Genomic DNA, 26,266 nt, shown 5'->3' on the forward strand with positions numbered 1-26,266 from the left:
CCTAGGAACTGGACAAGAGCACTCACTCCTTTTTTTTTAAGCTAAAAAATTTTTATGAATACGAGTGGTTTTGCCTGCATGCATATATGTGCACTGTGTGTATATGATGCCCACAGAGGCCAGAAGAGAGTCTCAGATCCTCTGGAACTGGAATTGCAGGCACTTAGGAGCCACCATGTGGGTCATAAGCACCATTAGTGGTCTAACCACTGAGTTACCTCTCCAACTCCCACCGTTCCCCCCTCCCCTACCCCCAGACATGGTTTCTCTGTGTAGCCCTGGCTATCCTGGAACTCACTCTGTAGACCAGGCTGGCTTTGGATTCTGAGGTCCACCTGCCTCTGCCTCCTGAGGGGAGTGCTGGGATTAAAGATGTGTGCAGCCCAGCCTTTTTTGGTTCCTTCCTTCCTTCCTTTCCTTCCAGCTTCCACTTTTATAACCCTCCATGATTTCTTCCCCCTTTCTTCTCTTTCAGTGCCCTGAGGTCTGGGGCTTGATCTCAGAGGCTGGTTTGGGTCCTGCTGTGTCTGTGCTTGTCAAGGCTCCCTCTGTGATCAAAGGAATCACAGTACAGTACTCACGACAGCAATCATGGTAGTTCTCACAATAGCAATCGCGGTAGTAGGTAGTACTCAGGACAGTACTCATGACAGCATTTGAGATAGCACTCACTCACGACAGTACTCACGAATAGCAATCACAAGGATGAGTTCCTTTCTCCTTCCCCTCTTTTATCCTCTAAAGAGAGTTCCAGGCCATCCCTGGCGAAGAGGTCAACACATTCCAGAAATACCAAGATAATTGTTAAGCAGGTGGATCTAACATTTTTGCTTTTGGAGGAAGCTGAATAATTTATAGTGACATTATTATTATGATTGTTATAATTATGATTATTATTAACATTTCCTGTTCTCATACCAGTCGCCTTTCCACACTTGTCATTTTGTATCTTTAGTAACCAAAATCTTTCTGAACCTCACCTGTGTCCCCCTGCCCCAGATGTTCCCCTGCAGCACTGCTGTAGCTTTCCAGCTTTTGGGGCTGGGCAGGTGGGCAGAGAGGAGACTCCCCTGAGTTTCACCTTGACCGCCTCAAACTCCTGGGGTCTTGATGAAAAACTGTTGCCTTTCTTCCAGACAGGGGGCTTATTCCTATACTCCCAGCTACTTGAGAGGCTGAGCCACAGGTGGATCGTAAGTTCAAGGCCAGCCAGGGTTATATGGCATGCCTGAAAAAGAAATCTAGCAAGGTCCTATCTCAAAAATAAAAAAGAGAACAAAATATTAAAGCTGTAGCTCAGTGGGAGGGCGTTTGCCTGGTGTGCATGTGACCTTAGATTAGCCCTCAGTGCTGCAGTAAAATAAAGCAAAAATTCAATAGGAATCGTTGTCTTTGGAGGTAAGTATGGTCAGGGAAGTCCCAATAAGGTTTCTGTGGCTGTTTCCGTGGTCAGCCCCGGGTGTCCCTGTATGTTGGTATTGTCTCCTGCCGGCTGACTCTCAGTCTGGGAGGACCCTTACCAGCTTGTTTTCCTCTTCTGGATGCAGGTGGTACTATGACAGTCTGAGCAGGGGGGAAGCAGAAGACATGCTGATGCGGATCCCCCGAGATGGAGCCTTTCTCATCCGGAAGCGGGAGGGGACCGACTCTTACGCCATCACCTTCAGGTAGGCACTGTTTGAGGGTGAGTGTTCCTCTGGTGGAAGCAGAGATGTCTTTCCATGACCTTCACCATATTGTCAATGACAAGGACAGCAATGCACAGAACTGTGTGTGTCCCAAGTACTAGGCGCGCACACTCGCGCTCTCTCTCTCTCTCTAATAGTCTCTACGGTCCTTCTGTTTTAACTTCGAGCAACCCCAGGATTTAGGACCTATGACCACCATTTTGTTTTTTCTCTTTCAAAAAATTGTGTTATCATTGTATGTGGGCACACACGTTCCGTAGGGTCACTTGAGGGTCAGAGGACAGTTTTGCAGAGTTGGTTCTCAGTCCCGCTTCCCAGGTGTTCCAGGCGTCGAACTCTCGGCCCGTCGGGCTTGCACGCTGGCTTCTTTGCCTGCACAGCCATCTCACTGATAAGCCCACCATCCTTATTTTTCTAAGGCACGACATGAGGCACAGTGAGGCTCAGTGGCTTCTTAAAGCATGTGGGGTTGGGGGCTGGGCATAGAACCCAGGTCTGGGCTTGCTCCCCCGGCCCCCACTTCCTTTGCTTTCTCTTAGGTGTGCCCGATTTCAACCCCAGCACCCTCTCCTACAAGTATTCGCCACCCTCACGTCAGGTGTTCTGCCAGTGGCAATAGCCTGTGTATCTGTATAACTGTCTCCCACGCTGGCTTGTCTGTGGTGGGCTGGCCCAGTTATTCTAAGGGAGGAGATAGTAGTCCGGAGAGATTAAGAGACAGGTCAAGTGCCACGCAGCCTTGGAGTTGGCCGGGCTGGAACTCCAGGACACTTACACAGCCTGTGCTGATCTTTCCTGGATCTGCTCCGAGAAGAGGCTGGAGCCCAGTTGAGACCTGTGGTGGCCCTTGCCTCAGTCTGCCTGATTCGAAAGACCGAGTCACTTCACTCAATGGCGGCGGGGCGGGGCCATCACAGTTCTCGGTCCGTGTTTCTGTAGCTTCCAGATGTGCACAGCTGCTGTGGGGTATCCAGTGTGCTGCTGCTGCACCTTTATCTTGCAATTGGTTACCTTGTCACCCTGCGCCCCTGTCACTGGGCCTTTCTTCGCTTCCTGCACGCCTACACTGAGGCTTCTACTCAGATACCTCCCGGAGGTCACTGTTACCGGCTTGCTGAGGTCCTACTGTGCGCCAGCTCCAGCCAGAGAGTCCTGTGTCCATGTGGCACCACTGGGAGCAGGGGAACAGCTGGCAGGCCCTGGGCCTCTTTGGCATCTGAGCCATTTGTTCTCCCTTCTTCAGAGCACTCTGAGTGGTGCCCGCTTAGCCTTGAAGGAAGTTGGTGTGTTTATTCCTGGGCGTTGCTGTGTCCACCAGGCCCTGGGCAGGGGCAGGGATCCCACTGTTGTAGTCCTGTGGGTCAGGATGCTTTTGTCCATCAGTGACTGGTCTCATCTGGCGGAAGCACAGAGGGTGGAAGGTGTAGCCACAAGCTGAGGAGTTCGGGACCAGAGTCTGGCACTGTGTTCTCTCTTCAGCCATCGACCCAAGGGATGCCAGAGGCACACTCAGCCTCCTCAGCTGGCCTTGCCCTGGGTTCCCAGGACAGGGGCTTTTATCTCACATCTGTCTGTCTGTCTGTCTATCATCTGTCTGTCCTTCTGTCTATCTACTATCTATATCTATTTATCATCTATCTACCTATCTACCTATGATCTGTCTATCTATCTATCTATCTATCTATCTGTCTGTCTATCTATCTATCTATCTATCTATCTATCTATCTATCTATCATTTATCTACCTATCATCTATCTATCATCTATTAATCTATCTATCATCTATCTATCATTCTATCTATTCTATCATTCTCTCTCTATCTATCTACTGTCTATCATTTATCTACCTATCTAGCATCTATCTATCTATCTATCTATCTATCTATCTATCTATCTATCTATCTATCTATCATGAATTTGCCTATAATCTATCATCCATCCATCCATCCATCCATCCATCCATCTGTATATCCATCCGTATATCCATCTGTTATTTTTTTGAGATAGTCTCTCCTTGTGTAGCCCTGGCTGGCCTCGAACTCACAGAGACCTGCCTTCTCTGTCTGCCTCTGGATGTGAGGATTAAAGGCATGTACCCTACCCCTTTTTGATATTAGCTCTTCTGACCTATGAGAGGGCGGCTCGTGGTGGCTTTGGTTTCCATTTTTTGTGAGGTTTAACAGTTTCCACTTGCTGGTTGGCCGTCAATGTCTATTTAGAGACGCTGCCCATTTTCTGTCAGATTTCCATGGTTGCTGTCGCTATGCCGTCACTTATGTTCCGTAAATCTTTGAACCTGAACAGGTCGTGATCAGGTGATCCGTTTGCAAACATTCTCTCCAGTTCTGTTCTCTTCTTGAAGCCTGTGACGTCTTTGGCTATATAGAAGCTCTTTGGTTTGATGTAATCACACTTGTCTGTGTTTGCTTTTGAACTCACGGGGATCTCTGGATGGCTTTAAAGGTGTGCACCCCGAAAATTCAGCTATTGCACAATAATCCGAAGTTGAGGAGTGCCATATGTTTGACTTTGCTTTTTTTTTAATCATTATTATTTTTTTTTGTGTAAAGTTGCTTTGGCTGTTCAGGGCTAATGTCACAGAAATAAAATCAATCAGCGCATGATATTTGTACAAATTTGTAGTGTGGGGTTTTGGCTCATGTATATATGCATGGGTAGTGACTACAGACGTCTGTCATTTCTTTCTGGTGAATACACATGGGACACACTTGCTTTCTTAATTAATTAATTAATTAACTAACTAGTGTATTTTGCTTGCATGTATGTCTGTATATCACATGAGTGCCTGGTGCCTGTAGAGGCCAGAGGAGGGCGCCCGATCCCCTGGAACTGGTGTTATCAGACAGTTGTGAGCTGCCATGTAGGTGCTGGGAATTGAACCCAGGTCCTCTGTAAGAGCAGAAAGTGCTCTGAACAACAGAGCCACCTCCCCAGCCCAGATACTCTTGGCTTTAAAGTTAGGATCAGACCCGATTTTCCTTATTTTCTGTATCAGTAAGGCTGAAGGGTCTGTTGTCTGTCCTGTTTGGAATCTTTTCTGCCTCTTGTTTCAAACAGATGAAAAAAGAAAAAAAAAAACCCAAAAACAACTTATCATCCTTTTTAAAACAAAACAGAACCAGTCGTTGTAACTCTGGGCCACTGGAGGCAAGATTCAAGGACCTGAGGACTGATTGGAGTTTTATGCAAGGGCTAGAAAGCCCTTTGTGGACGGGCTCACGGAGCAAGCACTTTAGGCTTCACAGGCTGTATAGATCCTGTTGCAGCTATGTAACCCCACCGTCCATAAGAGAAAAATGACCACAGCATAGACACAAATGAACAGTGGTCACGTTTCAATAAAACTTTATTTAAAAAAAAAATACCAGGGAGCAGGTTTAGCTTGTGGGTCACAGTACGGCACCTCAGTCAGGTTGAAGCATCACATTTGGATTCTTTCAAGTCTGAACTGAAAAGACCCCAGTCCCCTAAGGATGGGTAACAAGGCTGTGGCTGATCGGCGTAGCTGCTAGCATCCTTGGTTGTTAATCCCTGTGGTCTTTTCCATTAAGGGCCAGGGGCAAGGTGAAACACTGTCGCATCAACCGGGATGGACGCCACTTTGTGCTGGGCACCTCGGCCTACTTTGAGAGCTTGGTGGAGCTCGTCAGCTACTACGAGAAGCATGCGCTCTATCGCAAGATGAGGCTCCGTTACCCTGTGACCCCGGAGCTCCTGGAGCGATATAATATGGTAGGTCGACTCCCCTGGGCTTGTTAGTCATGTCACAGTCTATATTTTAGATATACAATGTGCATACATTCACATACATTACAGTATGTCTGGGATAGGAGGTCCTGGGGATGCAGACTTGGCCACAGTTTACAAAGACTCTGTCCCCATGCGACTGACAGTGGAGGTTGTTGGAGAGGCAGGCGATGCATCAGACATAAACATAGAGCCGGGCGTGGTGGCACACGCCTTTAATCCCAGCACTCGGGAGGCAGAGGCAGGCAGATTTCTGAGTTTGAGGCCAGCCTGGTCTACAGAGTGAGTTCCAGGACAGCCAGGGCTATACAGAGAAACCCTGCCTCAAAAAACAAAAACAAAAACAAACAAAACAAAACAAAACAAAACAAAAAAAGAAGTAAACATAGAGTCAGATGGTAATATATGTAAAGAGAGAGGGCTGCGACGGCATAGGAGTGTATGAAGAGATGGGGCCGTGGCTTGCAGTTCTCAAAGGTTCTGGGAAGATCTTACTGAGGAATGAGCCATGCAGATATCTGGAGGAGAAAGGGCAGCGGAAGCAAAAGCCTTGGGGTGGTAAACAGGCATGAAATGAGCCCAGCCACAGTAGCGCTAAACGAGGACAGGGCTGAGGGGAAGGTTCATGCAGGGCCTGGTGGGCCATGGGTAAGGCACTGGCTCTTATCTTGTACACTGCAGGGTTCTGAGTGCAGAGAAGGCAGGATATGGTCATGATATCTCACTTCCTGTCAGAAGGGTCTTTGATTTCCTGAGAGGAGACTGATTCTGAGGGCTGGTTAGTGTTACTTGTCAACTTGACATAGCCTAGAGTCAGCAGGAGGAAGTCTTAGCGAGAAACTTCCTAACTCAGGTTGGCCCATGGATGTGTCTATGGGGGGGGTGCTTTCTGGATTTTTTCATTGATGTAGGAACGCCCAGTCCACCGTGGGCAGCTCCATTCCCTAAGCAGTGAGACCAGAACAGTATAAGAAAGGAGAAAGCTGGCTGAGATCAAGTCAGCGAGGATATAGGTGTTTGTTTTCTCTGTGCTTTTGATTGACTGTCCCTGCCTTGACTTCCTCATGACAATGGACTACCATCCTTTTTTCTCTTAAGTTGTCTTTGGTCAGGATATTTTATCACAGCTGCAGAAATGAGACTAGGACCCAGGACCCCGTGTTCCAGCCATGTGCCAGGGAGTGTGACTAAATTCTTCCTTGAGAAAATTTGGGCCCTAGAGGAGAAAGCACAGTGTGCCAGAGTGAGGTGTTTGGGTCAGCACAGGCTCCTTTGGAGCACACGGACCTTCATAGCAAGAGGAGAAGACACTACAGTGGCAGGAGTGTGGCCAGGGGTGTGGCCAGGAAAGGCGCTTTAACAGGACAAGAGTGTGAGCCAAAACCTAGGAGACAGGAGTGAACGAATGGTTTCTGAGGAGACGAGGAAAGGCTGACAGCAGTGACTGGGTAGAGGGACAGGAAGGCTGGGGGACAGCCAGGGCAGGCCAGGGGCCTTGGCAGTTGCTGCTGGCAAACGTTTGCATATCTGTCCCGGAAAGGCTTCATCACTATGCCTGCCAGTTCCCCTGGTGTGATTCTTTTGAACTGTGGATGTGCTATCCTTGAAAAGGGTATCAAGAAGAGATCCTGGCATTCTCTGGGTCAGGGTAGGGTGTCTATGGTTTCCAGGTTGCTTCCAAATTTGGGGGAACGTTTTGAATCTTCTTGCTATCTCTTCCTCTGAGCCACACAAGAATCCCGTGAGGTTCCAACTTTTTTTTAAAAAAAGATTTATTTATTTATTATTTGTTATTATATGTATGTGAGTACACTGTCACTGTCTTCAGACACACCAGAAGAGCTATTGGATCCCATTACAGATGGTTGTGAGCCACCATGTAGTTGCTGGGAATTGAACTCAGGACCTCTGGAAGAGCAGTCAGCGCTTTTAACCACTGAGCCATCTCTTCAGTCCCATTCCAACTCATCCAAAGAACAAGATACCCCGAGAAACCCTGCAGCCTGGCTGTGGGCACAGGCCATTCTAGGAGCTGGGAATTGGTTGGTGCTGGGAATCGAACCCAGGGCCTTGCCCATGGCAGGCAAACGCTTCTTCCCCTGAGCCACATTCCTCAAGCCCTTTCCATTTACTCTTTGTCCTTCCTCTTTTTTTCAGGAAAGAGACATCAACTCTCTCTATGACGTCAGCAGGATGTATGTGGACCCAAGTGAGATCAACCCTTCCATGGTATGGCACCAGTCCTACCCAGTAGAGTGAGAGGGAGACCCTGCCCCACCACTGGTCTCCATCACAATTATAGTGGGGAGTATTTTGGAACACCTGACCACAACTAACATTTCATGGTGAAGGGTTAGGATACCATGTGGTTTCCCAGAGGTTAATAGAATTCCATCCAGATGGAACCGAGTCTCACTAGAGTTCCGAGTTTCAGTGAACCACCTTTGGGCCACACAGATTCTAATTAAAAAAAAAAAAAATCTTCCAAAGTTCCTTTCCTGCTCGCCGACGGAGCCTGAGGTGTTTATGAATTTTGTCTGGTTCGATGACCTCCTTGCGAGGCCAGCGCTATCTCGGATTCCCACCCTGCCTCTGCCTCGTAGCTTCGTGTAGGTAAAGGTGGATTTTTGCTTTGTGCCTCCAGCTGCTCCATCTCCATCTCAAACTTCGTGGGGGAAGAACTAGAGCGGATTTTCTGCCTGGTACACATGACCGGGGTGTGGCCGCTCTCTGGTGGGCTCTGCTGAGAGTCAGGACTCAATTCCTTTCCTTTCCCTTTTCTTTTTCTTTCTTTCTTTCTTTCTTTCTTTCTTTCTTTCTTTCTTTCTTTCTTTCTTTCTTTCTTTCTTTCTTTCTTTTTTTTAAAAAAACCACATTTCCAATTTTTCATGGATGCAAATTCAGAGGAGGCCATGAAGGCTTCAGAGTGAGGAGGTGAGGAGAGAGTGGCTAACTAGTATGGGCAGCATTTCAGAGGGAAGGCTGTGCTGTGATGAGGCCCAGCCCGGATGGATAGGTTTGTAACGTTTCCCCAGCAGCCCCCGGAAGAATGTGGAGCTGGCTCCATCCTCCTCCACTGAGTTGTGGACTCAGTTTGCTTTGAAGGGCCTTCGTCTCTTCTCCTTTTAAACACAGTTCCATGAGTTAGGTCTACTGGCTCCCAAGAGCAGATGACATGGGAGGGTGGAGCTGTAAGGATGATGTCACAGCCCCACCTCCCAGTACTGGAGATGGAACCCAGGACCTCTCATATGCCAGGCTGAGGTGTATGGATCGCTGAGGTGCATTTCCAGGGGCAAACCCCCCCCCCCGTCCCGCCCCCAATTCCAATCTTGACTTCTTCTTTGGGGACAGAGTCTGGATTAGTTGTTCAGGGTGACCTAGGTAAGTTCACAGAACTGGAAGGCTAGCATGTGAGATAACATGGAATAACATGTAAAGTGTGTTGAAGACAAGAGTCCTGTATGTTCTAAACACTTAGCCTTGGTTAGATCCTAATTCTTCATGTCTCTGTGCGTTCCCATCTGTAAAATGGCCTTGATAGCACTGCCTTGACGTTAGAGTGGTTGTGATGGTTAAGGGAGCCACTGTAAGTTAGAAGAGTAGGTTCAGGACAGCTTTCCATGTTGGCATATGTCTAAGAAATGCAGGGCACAGGCATTTTTTAACCGTCACGTGAATTATTTCACTGAATTTTCTCAGGAACCCTATGCAATATATAAAACTTTACCATTTCAGCTGGGGAAATGGAGGCTTAGCGGGCTCTAGCTTACACAGTTATGGGCAGAGCCATGGTTACAATTTCTGTGACAGACCCAGTATCTAGTCTCCCAGAAGTGATTTTTCCCAAGCCCTGTCCCCTCTGTCAGGGAAGCCAAAGACATAAGCAGGCTTGATCATTTTAGAGATTTCTCTATTAGTATTTCTTTGCTGTGTGTGTGTGTGTGTTTTTTTTTTCTTTCTTCCTGTGTTTACTATTATCGAGTAGCCGGCTTCAAGAAAATTCATTGAAAATTTCACCTCCATAACTTCCATCTTTCTTGCCTCTTGCTTATACAGAGCCCAGCTTTTGTTGTTGTTGTTGTTTGATTTGGGGGTGGGGTGGGAGACATTGAGACAGTCTCACTGTGTAGCTCAGGCAGGCTTTGAACTCAGCACCCCAGCCAAGCTCTGGAGTTATGGGTAGGCACCACTACATCCAGGTCTCTAGCATGACTAGACGATAGTGTCTGAACTTCTGGGAGAACCATTAAGAACCACTGCCATTCTGAGGTGGCGAGTATGGATTAATCTAAGAGGTTGTGTCGAGAGATTAGCAATGCTTCGTCTTTCTCCTGGTGGAGCTAGCCTTTATCCCACTTCCTGGTGGTCTGCATACGGTTGGTTCCCATGCAATACCAACTCTCACCAGCAGATGGCGTAGTAACCCCGGTCTCTGGCTTCCTAATGAGAAGCAGTGTGGGTCCCGCTTCCCTCCGCTGCCTCTGTCATCCAATTGCCCCTCTTTTCTTCCTGTTTCCCCCCCAAGCCTCAGAGGACTGTGAAAGCACTCTATGACTACAAAGCCAAGCGCAGCGATGAGCTGACCTTCTGCCGTGGTGCCCTCATCCACAATGTCTCCAAGGAGCCCGGGGGATGGTAAGGCGGACTGGGGATGGGCCTCTTGGGGGTGAACTTGACTGGTCTCCTCTTGTGGTGACTCTCAGGGGCTGGGGGGGGGGGGCGCTCTGAGCCCTCTTGTCTCGCATTCCAGACTGGCTGGATGCTGATTCGCCACGGAGGTCTTCCCAAGGTTGCATCGTTACTGTGTGGGGGCTCCAGCAATTACACAAGCTTCTTTGTGATTAAAAAAACAAAACAAAAACAGCAAAACAAAACAAATGAACAAAAACTCCACAAACTAAAAAAAAAAAATTATGTATATACATGTGTGCCTGTTTGTCTAAACAGGCACACATGTACGCAGGCACCCAAAGAGTCCCTTTTAACCACTGAGCCATCTCCAGCCTTTCAAGTTCATTTTAAAAATCAGGAGACCCTCTTGATTCCAAACCAGTTTTCACCTAACCACCTCAGCATCCAAGCCATACGATGGCAGGTGAGGAACGGCCTCCCCCCCTCAGTCTTTCTCACGCCTCTGTCCTCATAGAGGCGGCTTGCCCACAGTGGTGCCCTCTGACCTCCTCTCCCAGGGCAGGGACTTGGCATTACCAAGGCTCCTCCCCTCTGGGTCTCTTAGCTGCAGGTGCTCCTTCACTGTCATTTTGTCCCTTGATCTAGGGAATTCCCAAGCATAGTTGGCGCCCAGGGGGAAAGAGTATGTGTAAAACTCCAGTGAGAACTCCCAAGTCACACTGTTTTTTTTTTTTTTTTGTTTGTTTGTTTGTTTTGTTTTGTTTTTGTTTTTGTTTTTAGCCTGGGGAAGACTCTGTCGTGTCTCATGCCTCCCTGTGGCTCTAATGTGAACTTTCCTAAAATTCTAACTCTTGTCTTGAGATGAACTGAGAGACGGGGTTAGGTCATCTGGCAAGGAATTGTAGGTAAACGACAACTGCCACCCACCCATCTGTCTCTCTGGTGACAAGCTGGTCACCTAGTTGACTGCTTATAGCAGACCTTCTTCCCAAACTAATCAGGGGCAACCGATAGTTTTTTGTCCCGGTAGAAACACGTTTGAGAGTGAAAGCAGGGTAGATATTAGTAATTACATTTCGGTAACAGTTATCAAATTCTTGGTCCTGGAAGCCGCGCCCGTGCCTATGATGATTCATAGAAAGGAAGGTGGTGAGGAGGGTGCAGAAAGGGCTGGCCCTTGGCAGCTGCTATGTGCACGGTACCACCTATCCTTACTCTGCTTGTTCAGGCCAAGGAAGCAAGTTAGGTGCTTCCCGCTACCGCCGTGTACGGATCTGGTTACGTTGAGAAAGATCTCAGGCCCTGTGGAAGGCAGGCGTGTGGTTCTAAGTTAGGGGTAAGGTGTCTGTTTAAATAGTGGTAGGCACAGGGGCCAGAGAGGCACAGAGGAGCAGCTGCCAAGGCTCTCTGGAGAAGGTGGTACCGAGTCAGGTCCTTGGTAGTTAGTAGACTTAGTTAGCAGGTTAGTAGCCTGCTTGTCAGGCCCGGCAGCTAGGCAGTGCAGCAGGGGCAGTTTTGGGTCATGAAGCCTCCCTGGGCTGAGACCTAGCTGGGATGTGATACCCGGCTCCTGAGGCTGGATCTTGTGGGATCTGGAATGATGCTACATGGTATGGCTGGAGGTACTTTTGAAATGAACCTTCTGGCCGCAGAAAGTGGCCCAGTGAGTGGTCTTGAACGTATGAGACCCTGCAATCAGGAATGGACTGGAAGTGTGTAAGTGTCCAGCGTGGTCACAGCACGTCCACAGTGGATTACATCGAATGCAGCTAGTGCTGTATTGAGGGGGTGGGCGTGGAACCCAGGGCCAATGCTCTACAGCTGAGCATCTCTCTTAGCCTCTTATTGGCAGAGTCTAGGCAAGTGTCTACACTGAGCTGCATACTGAGGCAAGGATGGACATTGTCATACCCAGGCTGGAAGCTGGATGCTGCTCGAAGCACTTGGCATACAGTGACCTAGACGGTCCTAATAAAACCCGAGGCAACTCCAGCATCGCCCCATTTTACAGATGGGGAGCCTGTGGTACAGAGCACCAGTGTAGTCACTGAAGGAGCTGGAATTTTAGAAAAGTATTTGGTTTTATTACTTTTAAATTACAAGTCAACATAGGCCTCTGTGTGTGTATGTGCCTTAGAGTGTAGTGCCCACAGAGGCCAGAAGAGGGCAGAAGATCCCCTGGAGCTAGAGTTAGAGCTACTTGATATAGATGCTGAACGTCTCTCCAGCTCCAAGGAGCTAAGATTTCACTGCAGACCATTTGTCTCCACACACTCTTGTGTTTGGATTCACAGCCTTCCCACAAATGGGGTGGGCGCCCTCCGAGAGGCCCTTGGTCCCTCTTAAAGCCCTGGAAACTTTGACCTCACTTGTTGTTGCCAACACCAGAGTCCAGCCATGAGGAATGAGTTCTTGGTCATCTGACATTAAGTGTTTTTAAAAGGCCTATGCTCCCCTTGAAACGCCGTCGTCATAGATCATGACAGCCCCTCGGATCACCTGAGCACTCAGAGCTGAGCCGGCTAAGCCCTCCACATCTGTGGTTCTCTGCAGGTGGAAAGGGGACTATGGGACCCGGATCCAGCAGTACTTCCCATCCAACTACGTTGAGGATATCTCTGCAGGCGATGCCGAGGAGATGGAAAAGCAGGTGGGTCTCCATCATCTGTGGCACAGGCTTTGGAGGAGTCCCCTGAGCTATCTTGGGGTGGGGGTGGAGGACAACTTTTGACATGTACTTGTTGGGGGGGGGGTCTCTGCAGAGCTGGGCAGTAGAGCTGGCAGGGCAATGCAGAAATTGGGACCAGCCCTGAGCTGCTGTGGGTAAAAGTCTCCGTGACGAGCCGGTTGTGTTTTAATCAGGCGGCACGGGGGCTGGGGCTTTGAAAGCTCAGGAGAATTCCCACTGGAGTGAGAGTGGCCAGACGGGGAATTTGTCCTCTGCTCAAAGCAATGTGCAAATGAAACACGTTCGGTTTAGAGAGGCAGACATGCAGAACGTGCTTAGCATGAGGAAGGAACAGTGCTTTGCTGGAAGGTGAGACAGGGCCTTCTGGTGACGCTGCCTGTGAGCCAGGCTTTGGTCCCTAGCCACCTTGTATTAGAGCGCTCTTGGTGGAAAGAAGGGGCCACTTGGGTTCATCAGCTTGCCCCAGGGAAGAATCTGTAGTGTGAGCATACATCCCTTTAGAGTCTACAGCGTTAATTCTCTAAGGGTGGCAAGACAATTGGGGAGGGCTTCCTGGAGGAAGCAGTGTTTGTTTGAGTCTTAAAAGTGAAGCTGGGTTAATTACCAAGAGATGGCCACAGGAGGGCACCAGGGTGTGGTGAGTGGAAGGCAGTTGTCCCTCGGGTGGCTGGGACAGGGACAGGACTCCTCACTGCATCTGTGTGTCACCGGAAGCCTGGCAGAGAAGGCTGGGGCGGTACAGCAATAATAGCAGCTTTGCCATCTCAGCTGGTCCCCAGGATGGACTGTTCGAGTGTGCAGCACAGAGGGGATAAATGCCGGTGAGGTTGGCCAGGGCTTGGAAAGCCACAGAAGCCAGATGGCAGATCCCAGCTGTAGCTTTCCGAGGGACGTGGGGGGAGCCACAGAAGGCTCCTGAGCTGCAGGAGTCGAAGGCCAAATGGCCTCGTTTCATATATGCACAGCAGATGAGGTCTCTGTCATGGGGTTTGGGATTGGCTTTAGGACTCACAAGGTGTGTCTCTGTGGACTGGAAAAAAGCACAACACAGAGACTGGAGGTGTCTGTGCGCTGCTGGGTCCCCATCATCTCTGTGCTTTGGTGGAAGTGCCCTCCCTGTGGACGCTGTAATGAAAATGCATTTTAAGCCACGCCACAGGTAGTGGCAGCGCTAAACGGCATGTCTAGAAACTGGTTGTCGTTTTATTACTTTGCTTATGACTACCGAGAATCGGGTCTCATTTCTTCACAGATTATTGAAGACAATCCCCTCGGGTCTCTCTGCAGAGGCATATTGGATCTTAATACCTACAACGTTGGTATGTGCACATGCTTTCTCAGCTTGATTCCAGGCCGGATCCACCCCGCCCTGCCAAGTCTGGCTTTAGGACTAGCCTCAGAGGGAGGCGGGCTGTCTTGTGCCTCCCAGACTTAGATGAGGTGGGGCTGAAACCCAATGCATGGGGACTGATAGGTCCCCGATGGTGGTGCCTGCTGCCACCATCGGCTAACACAGGACTGCCCTCTAAGAAGTACCGGTGACTTAGCTGCTGTCATGGTGTCAACATCTGCCCGTGCAGCTGCTTTATAGAGAGCTGAACTGCTGATTGGTCAGGTGGTGGTGGAACCATGGGGTTGGGGGGGCGTCAGCCGCTAAGCGCCTGAGGCTTCTAGCCTGGCTCTCCTCACTAGATCTTAGCTCCTGCAAGTAACCTGCCCTGCCCTGGTCAGCGTGTGTGGCACCAGGGATGTGGTGGGGCGTTCTGTCTAGAGATGAGCCATGATTTGCACGCAGCTCTGTGTTCAGGGCCTGCCCAAATTGACGTGGGTGCACGGTAGCGTCCAGGGATGTAGCTTCCTATTGGTAGGTCCAAGCATAAAGCCCAAGCTCCCTTCACGGTGGCCCACTGGTTCTTGAGCTGAGTCCCCTCTTTCCCAGGGAGGTCCCAGCATGGTTCCCCTGAGTTCCTATGACAACAATCCCAGGACCAACACTCCCACCCTTTTATATAGCCATTACTTTCTTTCCATCCTTATTCTCTTCTTCCTTTTCCCTTCCTGTGACTCTGGTAGGGAAGGTGGGGGGTTTTTGCTCCAGATGAGAAAATGGGTTATGTCTCTGGCAAGTCCCTGATGTGTGATGTGTTGAGACTGGCAGACTCAATTCTCACCTTCGTAGCTGATGCCCTGGCTTGGCTCCCTCCCTGTATTGTCCTGTTAGAGGACATGGGGATGTTGCTCACTTGTCATCAGGGTGGAGCTGCCCTTCAGCTCTGCCAGTGCGACTTTGCAAATGTCACTGTCACCTTGAGCCTCTCCTCTCGGTCTTGTCTTCTATAGGATGAGTGTCACAGTGTCCCCGTGAGGTTTGCTAAAAGCTAAAACCACACAGAGCTTAGCAAGTGCAGTCACCAGTCCTGGGCTGATCAGGGTAACCTTCATGTTCCTATCCATAATTATCTTTCCTTGCCATCTCCCAGTCATCCTTGGTGTGCCACAGCGTCCCCGACCTCCCTGCATCCTCATAGGGTTGCTTCCTGGGTCAGGGTTCCCACACCCCATTGTCTTTCTCTTCTAGGGATGTTGTTGTTCCTTGGATTTAAGGTTTATCTGAGGTCTGGCGCATCTTTTTTTTTTTTTTAAAGATTTATTTATTTATTATATGTACACTGTAGCTGTCTTCAGACGCCCCAGAAGAGGTCATCAGATCTCATTACGGATGGTTGTGAACTACCATGTGGTTGCTGGGATTTGATCTCAGGACCTTCCAGAGAGCAGTCAGTGCTCTTACCCGCTGAGCCATCTCTCCAGCCCAGGGTCTGGCGCATCTTGAGATAGTTGGTACATCTACAAAATTTCCATTTCTAAATAATGTTACCCTCACAGGGACAGGAGCTTCATTATCCTCTTTTTGGAGGATAATACTCAGCCCGGTACACATCTTCACCAGTAACTTGTACAAAAGGTTCAAGATGCTGCCTGCCAGAAGGTGGGAGTCCCCATCAGCTTGTGACTGTAGCTGTGGCAGTTGAGGTGGGGGCACCAGTGTGAGGTGCGGTCTCGGTGGTCATCTCCGAGGCTCATCAGGACTTTCCTTACCCTCTGTCTACAGTGAAGGCCCCCCAGGGGAAGAACCAGAAAGCCTTCGTCTTTATCCTGGAGCCTAAGAAACAGGGGGACCCTCCCGTGGAGTTCGCGACCGACCGTGTGGAGGAGCTGTTTGAGTGGTTTCAGAGCATACGGGAGATCACTTGGAAGATGGACACCAAGGTGGGTCTAAGCACACTGGGGAGCGAGGTGCCTACCCATCCCAGCCCATGCTGCCTTGGTGAGGCCAGGCACGGGTGCAGAGGCCACTGCTGTGATTCAAAGGGACCCTGCGTTCTAAACTCTGGGGCTGGATACAGGCATCAGCTGTAATCTGGTGGCTAGTGATGCCAGAGTTTTCAAGTGGGGCAGGAAGGGTAAGAGGGTCAGGCCACCGGCTTACAAATCTGGTCTTGACATTGTCTGGCTGTGTGGCTCAGAGCTGGAGGCGATTCTGTCTCTCGGGAATGTATGGACCAACCTAGACAATATCCCTGAATCACTCAGCATAGGATGCTGGAAGCCGGTGACCCCCCAGACGCTGACGCTCTTGTAGAAGCATTCTGTCAGCCATGGCCCTGGCCAACGAAAGGCTGCTGAGCCTGGAGCAGCGTGAGAGGGGAGCTCTGGGTGAGAGAACGAGAAGTTAGCCCTTACCCGAGAGCACTGTGCAGTGCGTGTGCGGGGCAGAGTCCTCCCTCCCCTGGTCCACGCGTGTGGCCTGAGCCCTAAGGAGACAGCCTGTCTGCACTGGGCTGTGCTAGGGGAGCTGGAGGCAAGGGGAGGCTGCATAGGTTTCAAAGGCACAGAGAAAAGAGATGATGCTTCTTGGGGTCCATTGGGGCTTAGAGTCCTGTGGACCACCCCCAACCAATGTGGCTTGAGGGAGGGGTTAGACAGGAGGCAGGGGCATCACGGGGTGACAGAAGCTACCGCTTCTGCTATCGGGGTCTCCGCCTACTTCAGGTTGACCTTGAACTTTCAAATTCTCCTGCCTCAGCCAGCCAAGTGCTGGGATTAAAGCCATGTTCCTCTGCTTCTGGATCCCCGTTTACCGTTTATTATCTGTGTGCGTGTGTGTGCGCACACACATGCATGCATGTGTAAACGTGGTGTGCATGCATGGAGGCCAGAGGAGGGTGTTAGATATCATCTTTTATCACTCTTCCCCTTATTCCTTTGAGGCAGGGTAGCTCCCTCAACCCAGAACTTAGTTTGTGGGGGTCAGGCAGGCTGGCAACAGAAAACCCCAGCCATCCCCCTGCCTCTCCCCCACTGCCCTGTTGGAGTTGCAGGTGTGAAAGACCACACGTGGCTTTATCATGTGGGTGCTGGGAGCCGAACTCAGGGTTCTCACGGTTGCAGAGTGAGCTGTGCTGACCACCGGGCCGGCCCTCCAGCTCACGCCCGTGTGACTTTAGAGGGCTGCGGCAGCACCATCCTAGACTCCAAGTCCTGGGTGGGAACAGCGTGGTGGAGATTCTTCAGAGGATAGAGGAGAGGGGGGTGTCTTCAGGACAGAAAATCCCCTGATGTGCCCTGGGTGCTAGAGGGCCCAGGGGGAAAGCTGGCCAGGTGAGTGGAGTGTGCCATTGGTGTAGTTGCTGAGTTGGTACTGTAATGTGTCCAGGTGAGCCAGAGTGTGCTGCAGTGCAGACGCTGGCTCAGTGCTGTATTCGGGTTCATCTCCACAGGAGAACAACATGAAGTACTGGGAGAGGAACCAGTCCATCGCCATCGAGCTCTCGGACTTGGTTGTATACTGCAAGCCAACTAGCAAAACCAAGGACCATTTGGGTGAGTCCCCTGGGGAAGACCCTTCCCGGCGAGCTCTGCTGTTTGCCGGTGATGTGGGTGCTCTCAGGATACTACGCGGAGCATGCGCTTTGCTTCCTAACGGATCCAGGCAGAAGCCCTTTCCGTGTGTCCATAGCCGAGATGTGTCAGTGGTTCTAAATCAGATGTGAAATTGTAATACGCCTAGAAGGAAAGGCTGTGGGGAGAATCGGGTCCCTTTGGACTCCACAAGACCCTCTTTGTAATGTTGGACACCGCCAGGGGCAATTAAGGTGTGACTGTCGTACCCCTTAGGTATCTTTGTGTTAATGTGTGTGGTAGTTACTCCCCCCACAGTTATGCCAATAGGCCAACATGATTCAGACAGTTCCTCACTGAGACTGTGTCACGTCAAGTTGACAATTAGAACTACCCATCATGGTGGGTGTCGGTGTATCTTGGCTGTGGTTCCTCAGCTGTCCATCATGTTTGAGAGAGGTTCTGTTACTGGGCTTGGATTCAGCGAGCTCTGGGGATCCTCCAGCAAGCCCGTATATGGGGATTATACAGTACCACACCTGGCTTTTTTATTTATTTTTTTTAATAACCTGTGGACTTGAACTTGGGTTTACAGGGTTGGCCACCACCCTATCCCTTCAGTGTCTTTTCTTTTTAAAGATTTTTTTTTTTTGGGGTTTTGAGACAGGGTTTCTCTGTATAGCTCTGGCTGTCCTGGAACTCACTCTGTAGACCAGGCTGGCCTCGAACTCAGAAATCCGCCTGCCTCTGCCTCCCGAGAGCTAGGATTAAAGGCGTGTGCCACCATGCCCAGCTAAAAGATTTTATTATTATTATTATTATTATTATTATTATTATTATTATTATTATAATACTTAAGTACACTGTACCTGACTTCAGATGTACCAGAAGAGGGCGTCAGATCTTATTACAGGTGGTTGTGAGCCACCACGTGGTTGCTGGGATTTGAACTCAGGACCTTTGGGAGAGCAGTCAGCGCTCTTACCCACTGAGCCATCTCGCCAACCCTCAGTGCTTTTTCAAGAGAATTCTGGTCTCTTTTTGTCACCTGGGCCTTCTGCCATCACACCCAGAAGCATGGGTGACCGTCCCCTCTGTCTTAGTGCTCTATTGCTGTGAAGAGACGTAACCATGCAACTCTTACAGAGGGAAAGCACCTGACCGGAGACTTGCTTACAGGTTCAGAGGTTTAGTCTGTTGTCATCAGGGTGGGAAGCATGGCGGCATGCAGGCAGACGTGGTGCTGGAGGGGTGCTTGAGAGTTCCACGTCTACATTCTCAGGTAGCAGGAAGACAGAAAATGCTACTGGGCCCCCAGTGACCCACTTCCTCCAACGAGGTCACACCTACTCCAGTGAGGCCACATCTCTGAATAGTGCCCCTCCCTGGTGACCAAGCGTTTACATCTTTGAGCCTATGGGAACTGTTCTTATTCAAAGGATCATATCCTCTCTGCAGAGAATCCTGACTTCCGAGAAATCCGCTCCTTTGTGGAGACGAAGGCGGACAGCATTGTCAGGCAAAAGCCTGTCGATCTATTGCGGTACAATCAGAAGGGCCTGACCCGCGTCTACCCCAAGGGACAGAGAGTTGACTCTTCTAACTACGACCCCTTCCGTCTGTGGCTGTGCGGCTCCCAGATGGTGGCCCTCAATTTCCAGACTCCAGGTAAGGGATGAAGGCAGCCAGTCTGTCCAGGCCAGGCGGTGGCCCTGTCATGGCCAGCAACGTCACTTGGGCAGCTAGTGGGATGTGGTTGTTTCTGAATAAGTGACTGGGCTGGCCCATCAAGGCTGAACTTGAATGCTGGTTAGTGAAAGGCCCTAGGAATTGACAAAGGGGACAGTGGACACATGGCTGAAGTGGGCTCGGTGGCCACGAGTGACAGAGGTATTACCATTCTGGTTTAGGAAGGGAATGTAATAGCTTATTGGACTAGTAAGTGTTGTTTTTAAAACAACATTCCAAACATCTGATTTACTGAATGAAGACTCAGGAGCCAGATGGTGGAGTGAAAGCACTCCACTGATGCCCCGAAGGAAATGGCTCCTTCTCCACGTTGTCTTGAGTACCCTCCCCTCTCTCTCCTGGCTTCTCTTATGTTCACTCCCTGTCAACTGGTTGCTCGATTTGCCTCTTGACCTATGGTTGATTTGATGTAATCTTCTTTACACAAAGCTCTGGGGTCAAAGGTGTGCACTAGGGCTGAGTCACACCACAACATCCTGTTTACAGTACGCAGAAAGCTCTTGGGTTAAAGGTGTGTGCTAGGGCTGAGCCACACCACAAGAAGAAACAGGTTTTTCCAGTTCACAATCTCGGGGCTCACTGTGTGATCAAATATCCTGCAACAGGTAAGTAAGTCTCAGAGGGGCTTACGGATCCAGGCGTGACTGGATTACCCCTTCCTCTTTGTGTGCTTTCTCTCCAAGGGCTTCATGCTCACCCTCTCTAGACTCTAGTCGGGAAAACCCATGCACACAAACTTTAGACTTTGCATCCTGTGAATTCGTTTGTTTGTTTCTCTTTGTCTTCAGCGTTGGTCACTCACTACTGTAGTTTCATGAAGCTCATTGGCTCTTTCCTCATCGGGGAGAACACTGACGTTCACTTGTCGTCACAGTTTCTGGTCAAAGCTCTGCTCTTTGCGTAACATTAACTCTTTCCCCTCTCACCAACTCAAGGGATGTTTGCATCTGTTTTCCTGCAAAGCGGTCGGTCCGCTTTGTATCCCACCAAGGTGGCTTTTTATTGATAGAGCTCACTATCTGCCTGTTGTGTGAACTGAGGTGACTTTTAAAAGGAAATTGTTATTGTGTGTGTATGGGTGGGTGTGCTTGCCATGGTCCACATGTGGAGGTCAGAGGAACAGGGCATATAAAGAGGGCACACACGTGTGGAGGTTGGAGGACAGGGTGCATATATATGTCATGGAACACGCATGGAGGTCTGAGGACAACTGGTTGAGTCTTTCCTTCTATCTTTATGTGCTTCTGGAAACCGCACTCAGGCCAGTGGCTTTATCTACTTGCTGAGCCACTTGTCCCTTGAACTACCCTGTGGCATAAGCAAGTGTTCTACCCCTGGCCTGCACCCAGTTTCAGTAGATTCTAATTCCCTAAGGCTTACACCCTTCCAGACTCCCTGTAAGATTGTTTCCCGGTGTGGGATTCTTTCTTAACGCTCCCCATATTTCCCTGGAGTCAGATGTCTTTTCTGAACAGCTGCGCCCCCAGTCATCGCAGGAAGGTCACGTGGCCTGTGCCCATGCGCGCCTGGAGCTGGTGTTCCCCAGCTGCCCCCACAGCACCCCTTTGCTCTCTTTTCAGACAAGTACATGCAGATGAACCATGCGCTGTTTTCGCTCAATGGGCGGACAGGCTACGTCCTACAGCCCGAGAGCATGCGCTCTGAGAAGTACGACCCAATGCCCCCGGAGTCCCAGAGGAAGATCCTGATGACACTCACTGTCAAGGTGGGCGGGGCTCCCTGGGGGAGCTCTTGTCTCTGTTATCCAGCCCATCTCAGTAGCACTGCAGGCTCATGTGGTTCACCTGGGATCATCCTGGGCTGAAAAGCCTTCCTGTCAATTGCCCTAATCTGGGTGTGACGTGTGTTCTTGGGGTTCACGTGAGGTCAACCTCTAGCTGAGAGGAGAGTTCATCTCCTCTTTGCCTTACAGAGGTCAGAGCTCGCTCTCTCTCTCTCTCTCTCTCTCTCTCTCTCTCCCTCCCTCCCTCCCTCTCTCCCTCTCTCTGTCTCTCCCTCTGTTTTTTTTTTCCTTCCTGTTTTTTATTGAGACAGGGTTTCTCTGTATAGCCCTGGACATTGTGGAACTTGCTATGTAGACCAGGCTGGCCTCAAACTCAGAGATCTGCCTGCCTCTGCCTCCTGAACACTGGGACTAAAGGTGTCTGCCACTTACAGCCCCAGCATGAACTTTCTTAAATTCATCTTGGCATTTTAGGAAGACATGAGAGAAAGTGTTCCTAAGATCCAGGAAGTTAAAATGAGATGGACTGGGATGTAGCTTAGTCTTTGGAGTGTTTATCCAGTGTCCCCGGGAGCATCATGGAGACAGAAGGCAGGAGGATTGTCATCAGGGTGAGGCCAGCTTTGTTTACATAGCAATTCTGAAGCCAGCTTAGGATAAATGAGACCTCATTTTAGAAAAGTAAGATGAAGTATTTGAAGGTGTTTAGTAAATAAAGGTCAGTTATAAACAGACCACTCCACCATCTTCTGTCTGGGAAATCCAGTATCAAGGTCCCATGAACTTGTACTCAGGTGAAACTTGTACTCTCCTGGTGAGTCACATGTCCTGGGAACCTACTATGACTTTTTATCATCAAATAGTGATGGTGGGCCGGGTCAGCATCCATGCCTCTGAATAAGGGTAGCTTTGAACTTGTACAGTCAGATTTTAGGGTCCTGAAAAAAAAAATCTACAAAGCCCTACTGTGTGGCTCCAATTCCACCCTCCCAGCGCAGACCCGGGAGACTTCCCACCCTTGCCTTCTTTGTCCCAGGTTCTTGGTGCACGCCACCTCCCCAAACTAGGGCGGAGCATTGCCTGTCCCTTTGTGGAGGTGGAAATCTGCGGGACTGAGTATGACAGCAACAAATTCAAGACGACGGTTGTGAGTAAGTAGGGGGGGGGGAACCCTGTTTGTGTAGGCACGCCCGGGCGGTGCAGAGGCCGGAGGGGTCTTCCTCAGTCGTTCCCACTTTAGGTTTTGAGACTAGTGTCCTCTCTCTGTGAACCTGAAGCTTATCTGTTCAGGTACTCAGGCTGGCCAGCGAGCGGGCTGCAGTGATTTGCCAGTGTCTCCCACTGCCTTGCAGACACGTGCTGGGCTGTACATGGATGCTGGGTGGTGCTGTTTCCTACTATTGTCTCCCTAGCCCTGTTGGTCTTTCTTTTTTTTCAAGGTGAAGGGAGCAGGCCGATACGTGGGTTATGGCTCCTTGGTGATTTTTATAATGTACTTTTGCCGTTGTGTGCTTTCCTTTCCGAGCCCCAGCCTGTGGTTGGGGGAAACGGAGCCACCCGCCCAGGGAACAACTCAGGTGCAGACCAACTCAGCTGGCCTTTTCTATAGGGTGGCAGGGTTGCTGTGTGTCTTGCCTTACATGGGTGGTCCTCTATGAGGACTCTCGACAGGCTTCAGAGACCCCCATCCCACTCTCCTTCTCCAGCCAAGGGGTCCAGCAGCTCACACATGCTCTGCTCACCTGTCTTCTTGGTCCTCTCCCCTTGAGTTCCACTCTACAGTCCCCTGCTTCCCCTTCTCCTATCCCAGGAGGAGAGATGGGTGAGGTCTCCTGTTGCCTCTGGTCCTGGAAGGCCGGCCTGCAGCAGGATTATTGCCTGCTGCGAAAGAAATAACCAAAGATGATGATGATGATGATTGGATTCTTAGACCTGGGCGTAGATGCAAATGCGTTTTCGAGTTTGTGGAGAGGCTCACACTGAGGCTGAGGAGACTGGCTTGTGAGGAGGCAGGGCACAAGCACCAGTAAGCACAAGCTCTGGTCTCTTTCTAGATGACAACGGCCTCAGCCCTGTCTGGGCTCCAACTCAGGAGAAGGTGACGTTTGAAATCTATGATCCGAACCTTGCCTTCCTGCGCTTTGTGGTCTATGAAGAGGACATGTTCAGTGATCCCAACTTCCTGGCTCATGCCACGTACCCTATTAAAGGCATCAAATCGGGTAAGGAGTGTTGGCAGGGATGCTCAGTTTGGGGGAGCCCAGCTCTTTGGTCTGTGCTGCCTGCCGGATGTAAAAGGAACACGCCGACATCCTTCCTGGTTTAGAGTAAGTCACAAACAACAAGGCCGCTCGGAAGGGCACTAAGCATGGGGGGCGGGAAAGTGGAGAGAGGCTGAGCCCTTTCAACTTTGGCATCTTTGAGGAAACCATCACTGTTAGACTATCCTCAATCTGGCCCTGTCTGCTTTCATTTTGAGATGCCTGCTTTCATTTTGAGATGCCTTGGGCATTTTGTCTTCATTAGCAGATGGAGAAATATGTTCTAATATGAGCAAGCCATGCACACCCTTGGCCTGTGTCTTCAGGATGAGGCTCTGAGCATCCACAGGGTCCAGGTCTCCTAAGCACCCCATACTTAGCGTCTCATACTAGACTTGGAGGCCGACTTGCTTGCTAGGTTTATTTTTATGCTGAACACAGTATAACCCCCTCCTGTGGTAGAAAAGGCCAGTGTGTATGTGCTTGTCATTAAGCCAAAGTGGGTCACATACGAACCTGTAAATTTGGGCATTTCTCGGCCCCCCTTCACCGAAGCTTCTCGTCACAGGAGATTGTAATAAATACAGAGAGAAGGAGACCATGGAGGGCTTAGATCTAGATAATACCTTAGATCTAGATATATCACCTCCCTCCCCAAAAGCTCAGGGAGCATTGAGGAAGACAGAACAGAAAGGCCACCAGAGCTACAGAGGTACACACAGCATACAAGACCAGTACGAGAATAAGCCAGTCCAAATCACAGCCCAGATTCGGGGGGGTCATGAAATCTCACTCCATGATAAGGAGCGATGAGGAGCCTTTAGCAACCGATGGCTGCTGGGAGAGGGAACATCCCATCTTCTTCAGGAATTCAGCCACTGAGAGGCTACTCAGCTCCAGGAGATGGCCCCACCCTTACGCTTGTCCTTGGGAGGGGAAAAACGGTGGCGAGGAACTAGGGGACAGATTTGACCAGAGCACACTATATATATATATATATATATATGAAATTCTCAAACAAACAAAACCCATGGAACAACAAAACCCACTCTATTGAATTTTTCCAGGGCAGCTAAGACAATGTCTTGTGAGACCTGGGGTTTCTCTGAAGGTGGCTGTCTTAGTGAGGGTTTTACTGCTGTGAGCAGACACCATGACCAAGGCAACTCTTATACTGACAACATTTCATTGGGGCTGGCTTACAGGTTCAGAGGTTCAGTCCATTATCCTCAAGGCGGGAGCATGGCAGCATCTAGGCAGGCATGTTGCAGGAGGAGCTGAGAGTTCTACATCTTTATAAGAAGGCTGCTTGCAGAAGACTGGCTTCCAGGCAGCTAGGATGAGGGTCTTAAAGCCCACGCCCACAGTGACACACCTACTCCAACAAGGCCACACCTTCTCTAGTCGTGCCACTCCCTGGGCCAAGCATAGACAGTAACTATCCTTATGTGGGCTGGTTTCTCTCAGGACCTTCCTCCCCAGATTTCACATTTAACCCAACATGCAGACCAGCTATGTGGTGGATTTCTTCTTCCTTCCTTATCCACGGCATTGCCGATTCATGAGGCAGATACTGTAGATCCTTCTGGATTCCCCAGGAGGTCAGTCTTCTCTTGTTTCCCAGAGCAGTCATTTTTCAAGAGAAAGAAATTACTATCATTTTTTTGTCATTTATATCAAATTACCGTCTTTTGATGTTTGGAAGCCTGGGCTCTATTCAGTGCTGAGCTGGGTCTTTTGAGAACTTGGACCACACCACCCCTTCCTTCATGAAGTCTCTCAGCCTCTGTAGCCATTTTCCCCACTCCCTGCTAAATGCATTTCCAATCAGCAGATGCCTTAAGGGCTCCTGTTTGAAAATGCTGATTTCTGGGTCCACCATGGGATGTTCCGATTCAGCCCAGGGTGGCGCTCTTGAATCAGCCTGTATTATGGCCTCCTTGGGAGGACCTGGGCAGTACTGATCCAAAGAGGCTAATCCCCAGCTGCCAGTCTTACTGCTGAGGGCCCAAACACCAGAGGAAGAGTCTGGGGAAATGTTTAAAGCTTCAGATCTCTAGCAATTTAGAAATCGCATTTAAGCATGTCAGACAACACCAATAACAGTATCAAGCACTCCTTGATGGTTAACATATATGACAGGTGACTTTAAAGTCAGCACCCGAGCTGCTGGACGCTGATTTGCTATGTGCTTTTTAAAGACTAGCCTGGCAATCAGGGTTCAGAAGCGATGTTGCCTCTTCCCATCAAGAAAAGTGAATCTCTGCAGTTCTGGTCTTAATGACCTCATGGCATTAAGGAACCAGGGCCAACTCATTCGTGGATCACTGTGTTCCTCCCCTGACCCTGTCATCCTTTGGGAGATGGGGGAGGTGACCCTCGGGATGCAGTCAGAGCTCACGGAACACTGACTTTCCTTACTGGGAGGGAAACAATTCCTCTAAGATGAATTAGCTTGGAGATTGAAAAGAAAAAACCCAACAAGGAAACATGGAGGTGGATTAATAATGGGAGCCTCCTCCCCATTCTAACTAGAAGATAATCACAGCGCGGCTTCTCTCCCTCGCCTTGCAGGCTCCTGGCATATCTATATTCATGAGAGGCAGGAAATAAAATGAATAGTCCTTTTGTGCGGATGGCTCCCAGGGCCGTCTAAACTCGAAAATAAACTTTGCCCATTGTTAGGGTGGCTGTACTTAAGCTTTCAAACTGGCTGGGCCCGGCTCAGGAGGGAGACGAACTTACTGTACTCAGCTACCTTAATTTTCTTTTCTTTAATCCTTACAGTAATCCTGTGAGATCTCTCTCTCTCTCCCTCTCTCTCCCTCTCT

At 49.9% G+C, this 26,266-nt stretch overlaps 1 protein-coding gene across 1 annotated transcript in view; it reads left to right on the forward strand.

Annotated features, from left to right (window-relative positions):
- Plcg2 (phospholipase C gamma 2) overlaps nt 1-26,266 on the forward strand; it is a 131,530-nt gene that overhangs the window by 89,243 nt on the left and 16,021 nt on the right. Inside the window, exons 19-30 of the mRNA XM_021220278.1 lie at nt 1,548-1,667; nt 5,260-5,440; nt 7,613-7,684; nt 9,984-10,093; nt 12,644-12,740; nt 14,032-14,098; nt 15,892-16,049; nt 17,561-17,663; nt 19,140-19,349; nt 21,011-21,156; nt 22,211-22,325; nt 23,229-23,396. Of these exons, the coding sequence (XP_021075937.1) occupies nt 1,548-1,667; nt 5,260-5,440; nt 7,613-7,684; nt 9,984-10,093; nt 12,644-12,740; nt 14,032-14,098; nt 15,892-16,049; nt 17,561-17,663; nt 19,140-19,349; nt 21,011-21,156; nt 22,211-22,325; nt 23,229-23,396 (1,547 nt within the window). The remainder of the gene's footprint in view (nt 1-1,547; nt 1,668-5,259; nt 5,441-7,612; nt 7,685-9,983; nt 10,094-12,643; nt 12,741-14,031; nt 14,099-15,891; nt 16,050-17,560; nt 17,664-19,139; nt 19,350-21,010; nt 21,157-22,210; nt 22,326-23,228; nt 23,397-26,266) is intronic.

Source organism: Mus pahari, chromosome 20 (genome assembly GCF_900095145.1).
Source record: "Mus pahari chromosome 20, PAHARI_EIJ_v1.1, whole genome shotgun sequence".
Taxonomy (NCBI): Eukaryota; Metazoa; Chordata; class Mammalia; order Rodentia; family Muridae; genus Mus; species Mus pahari.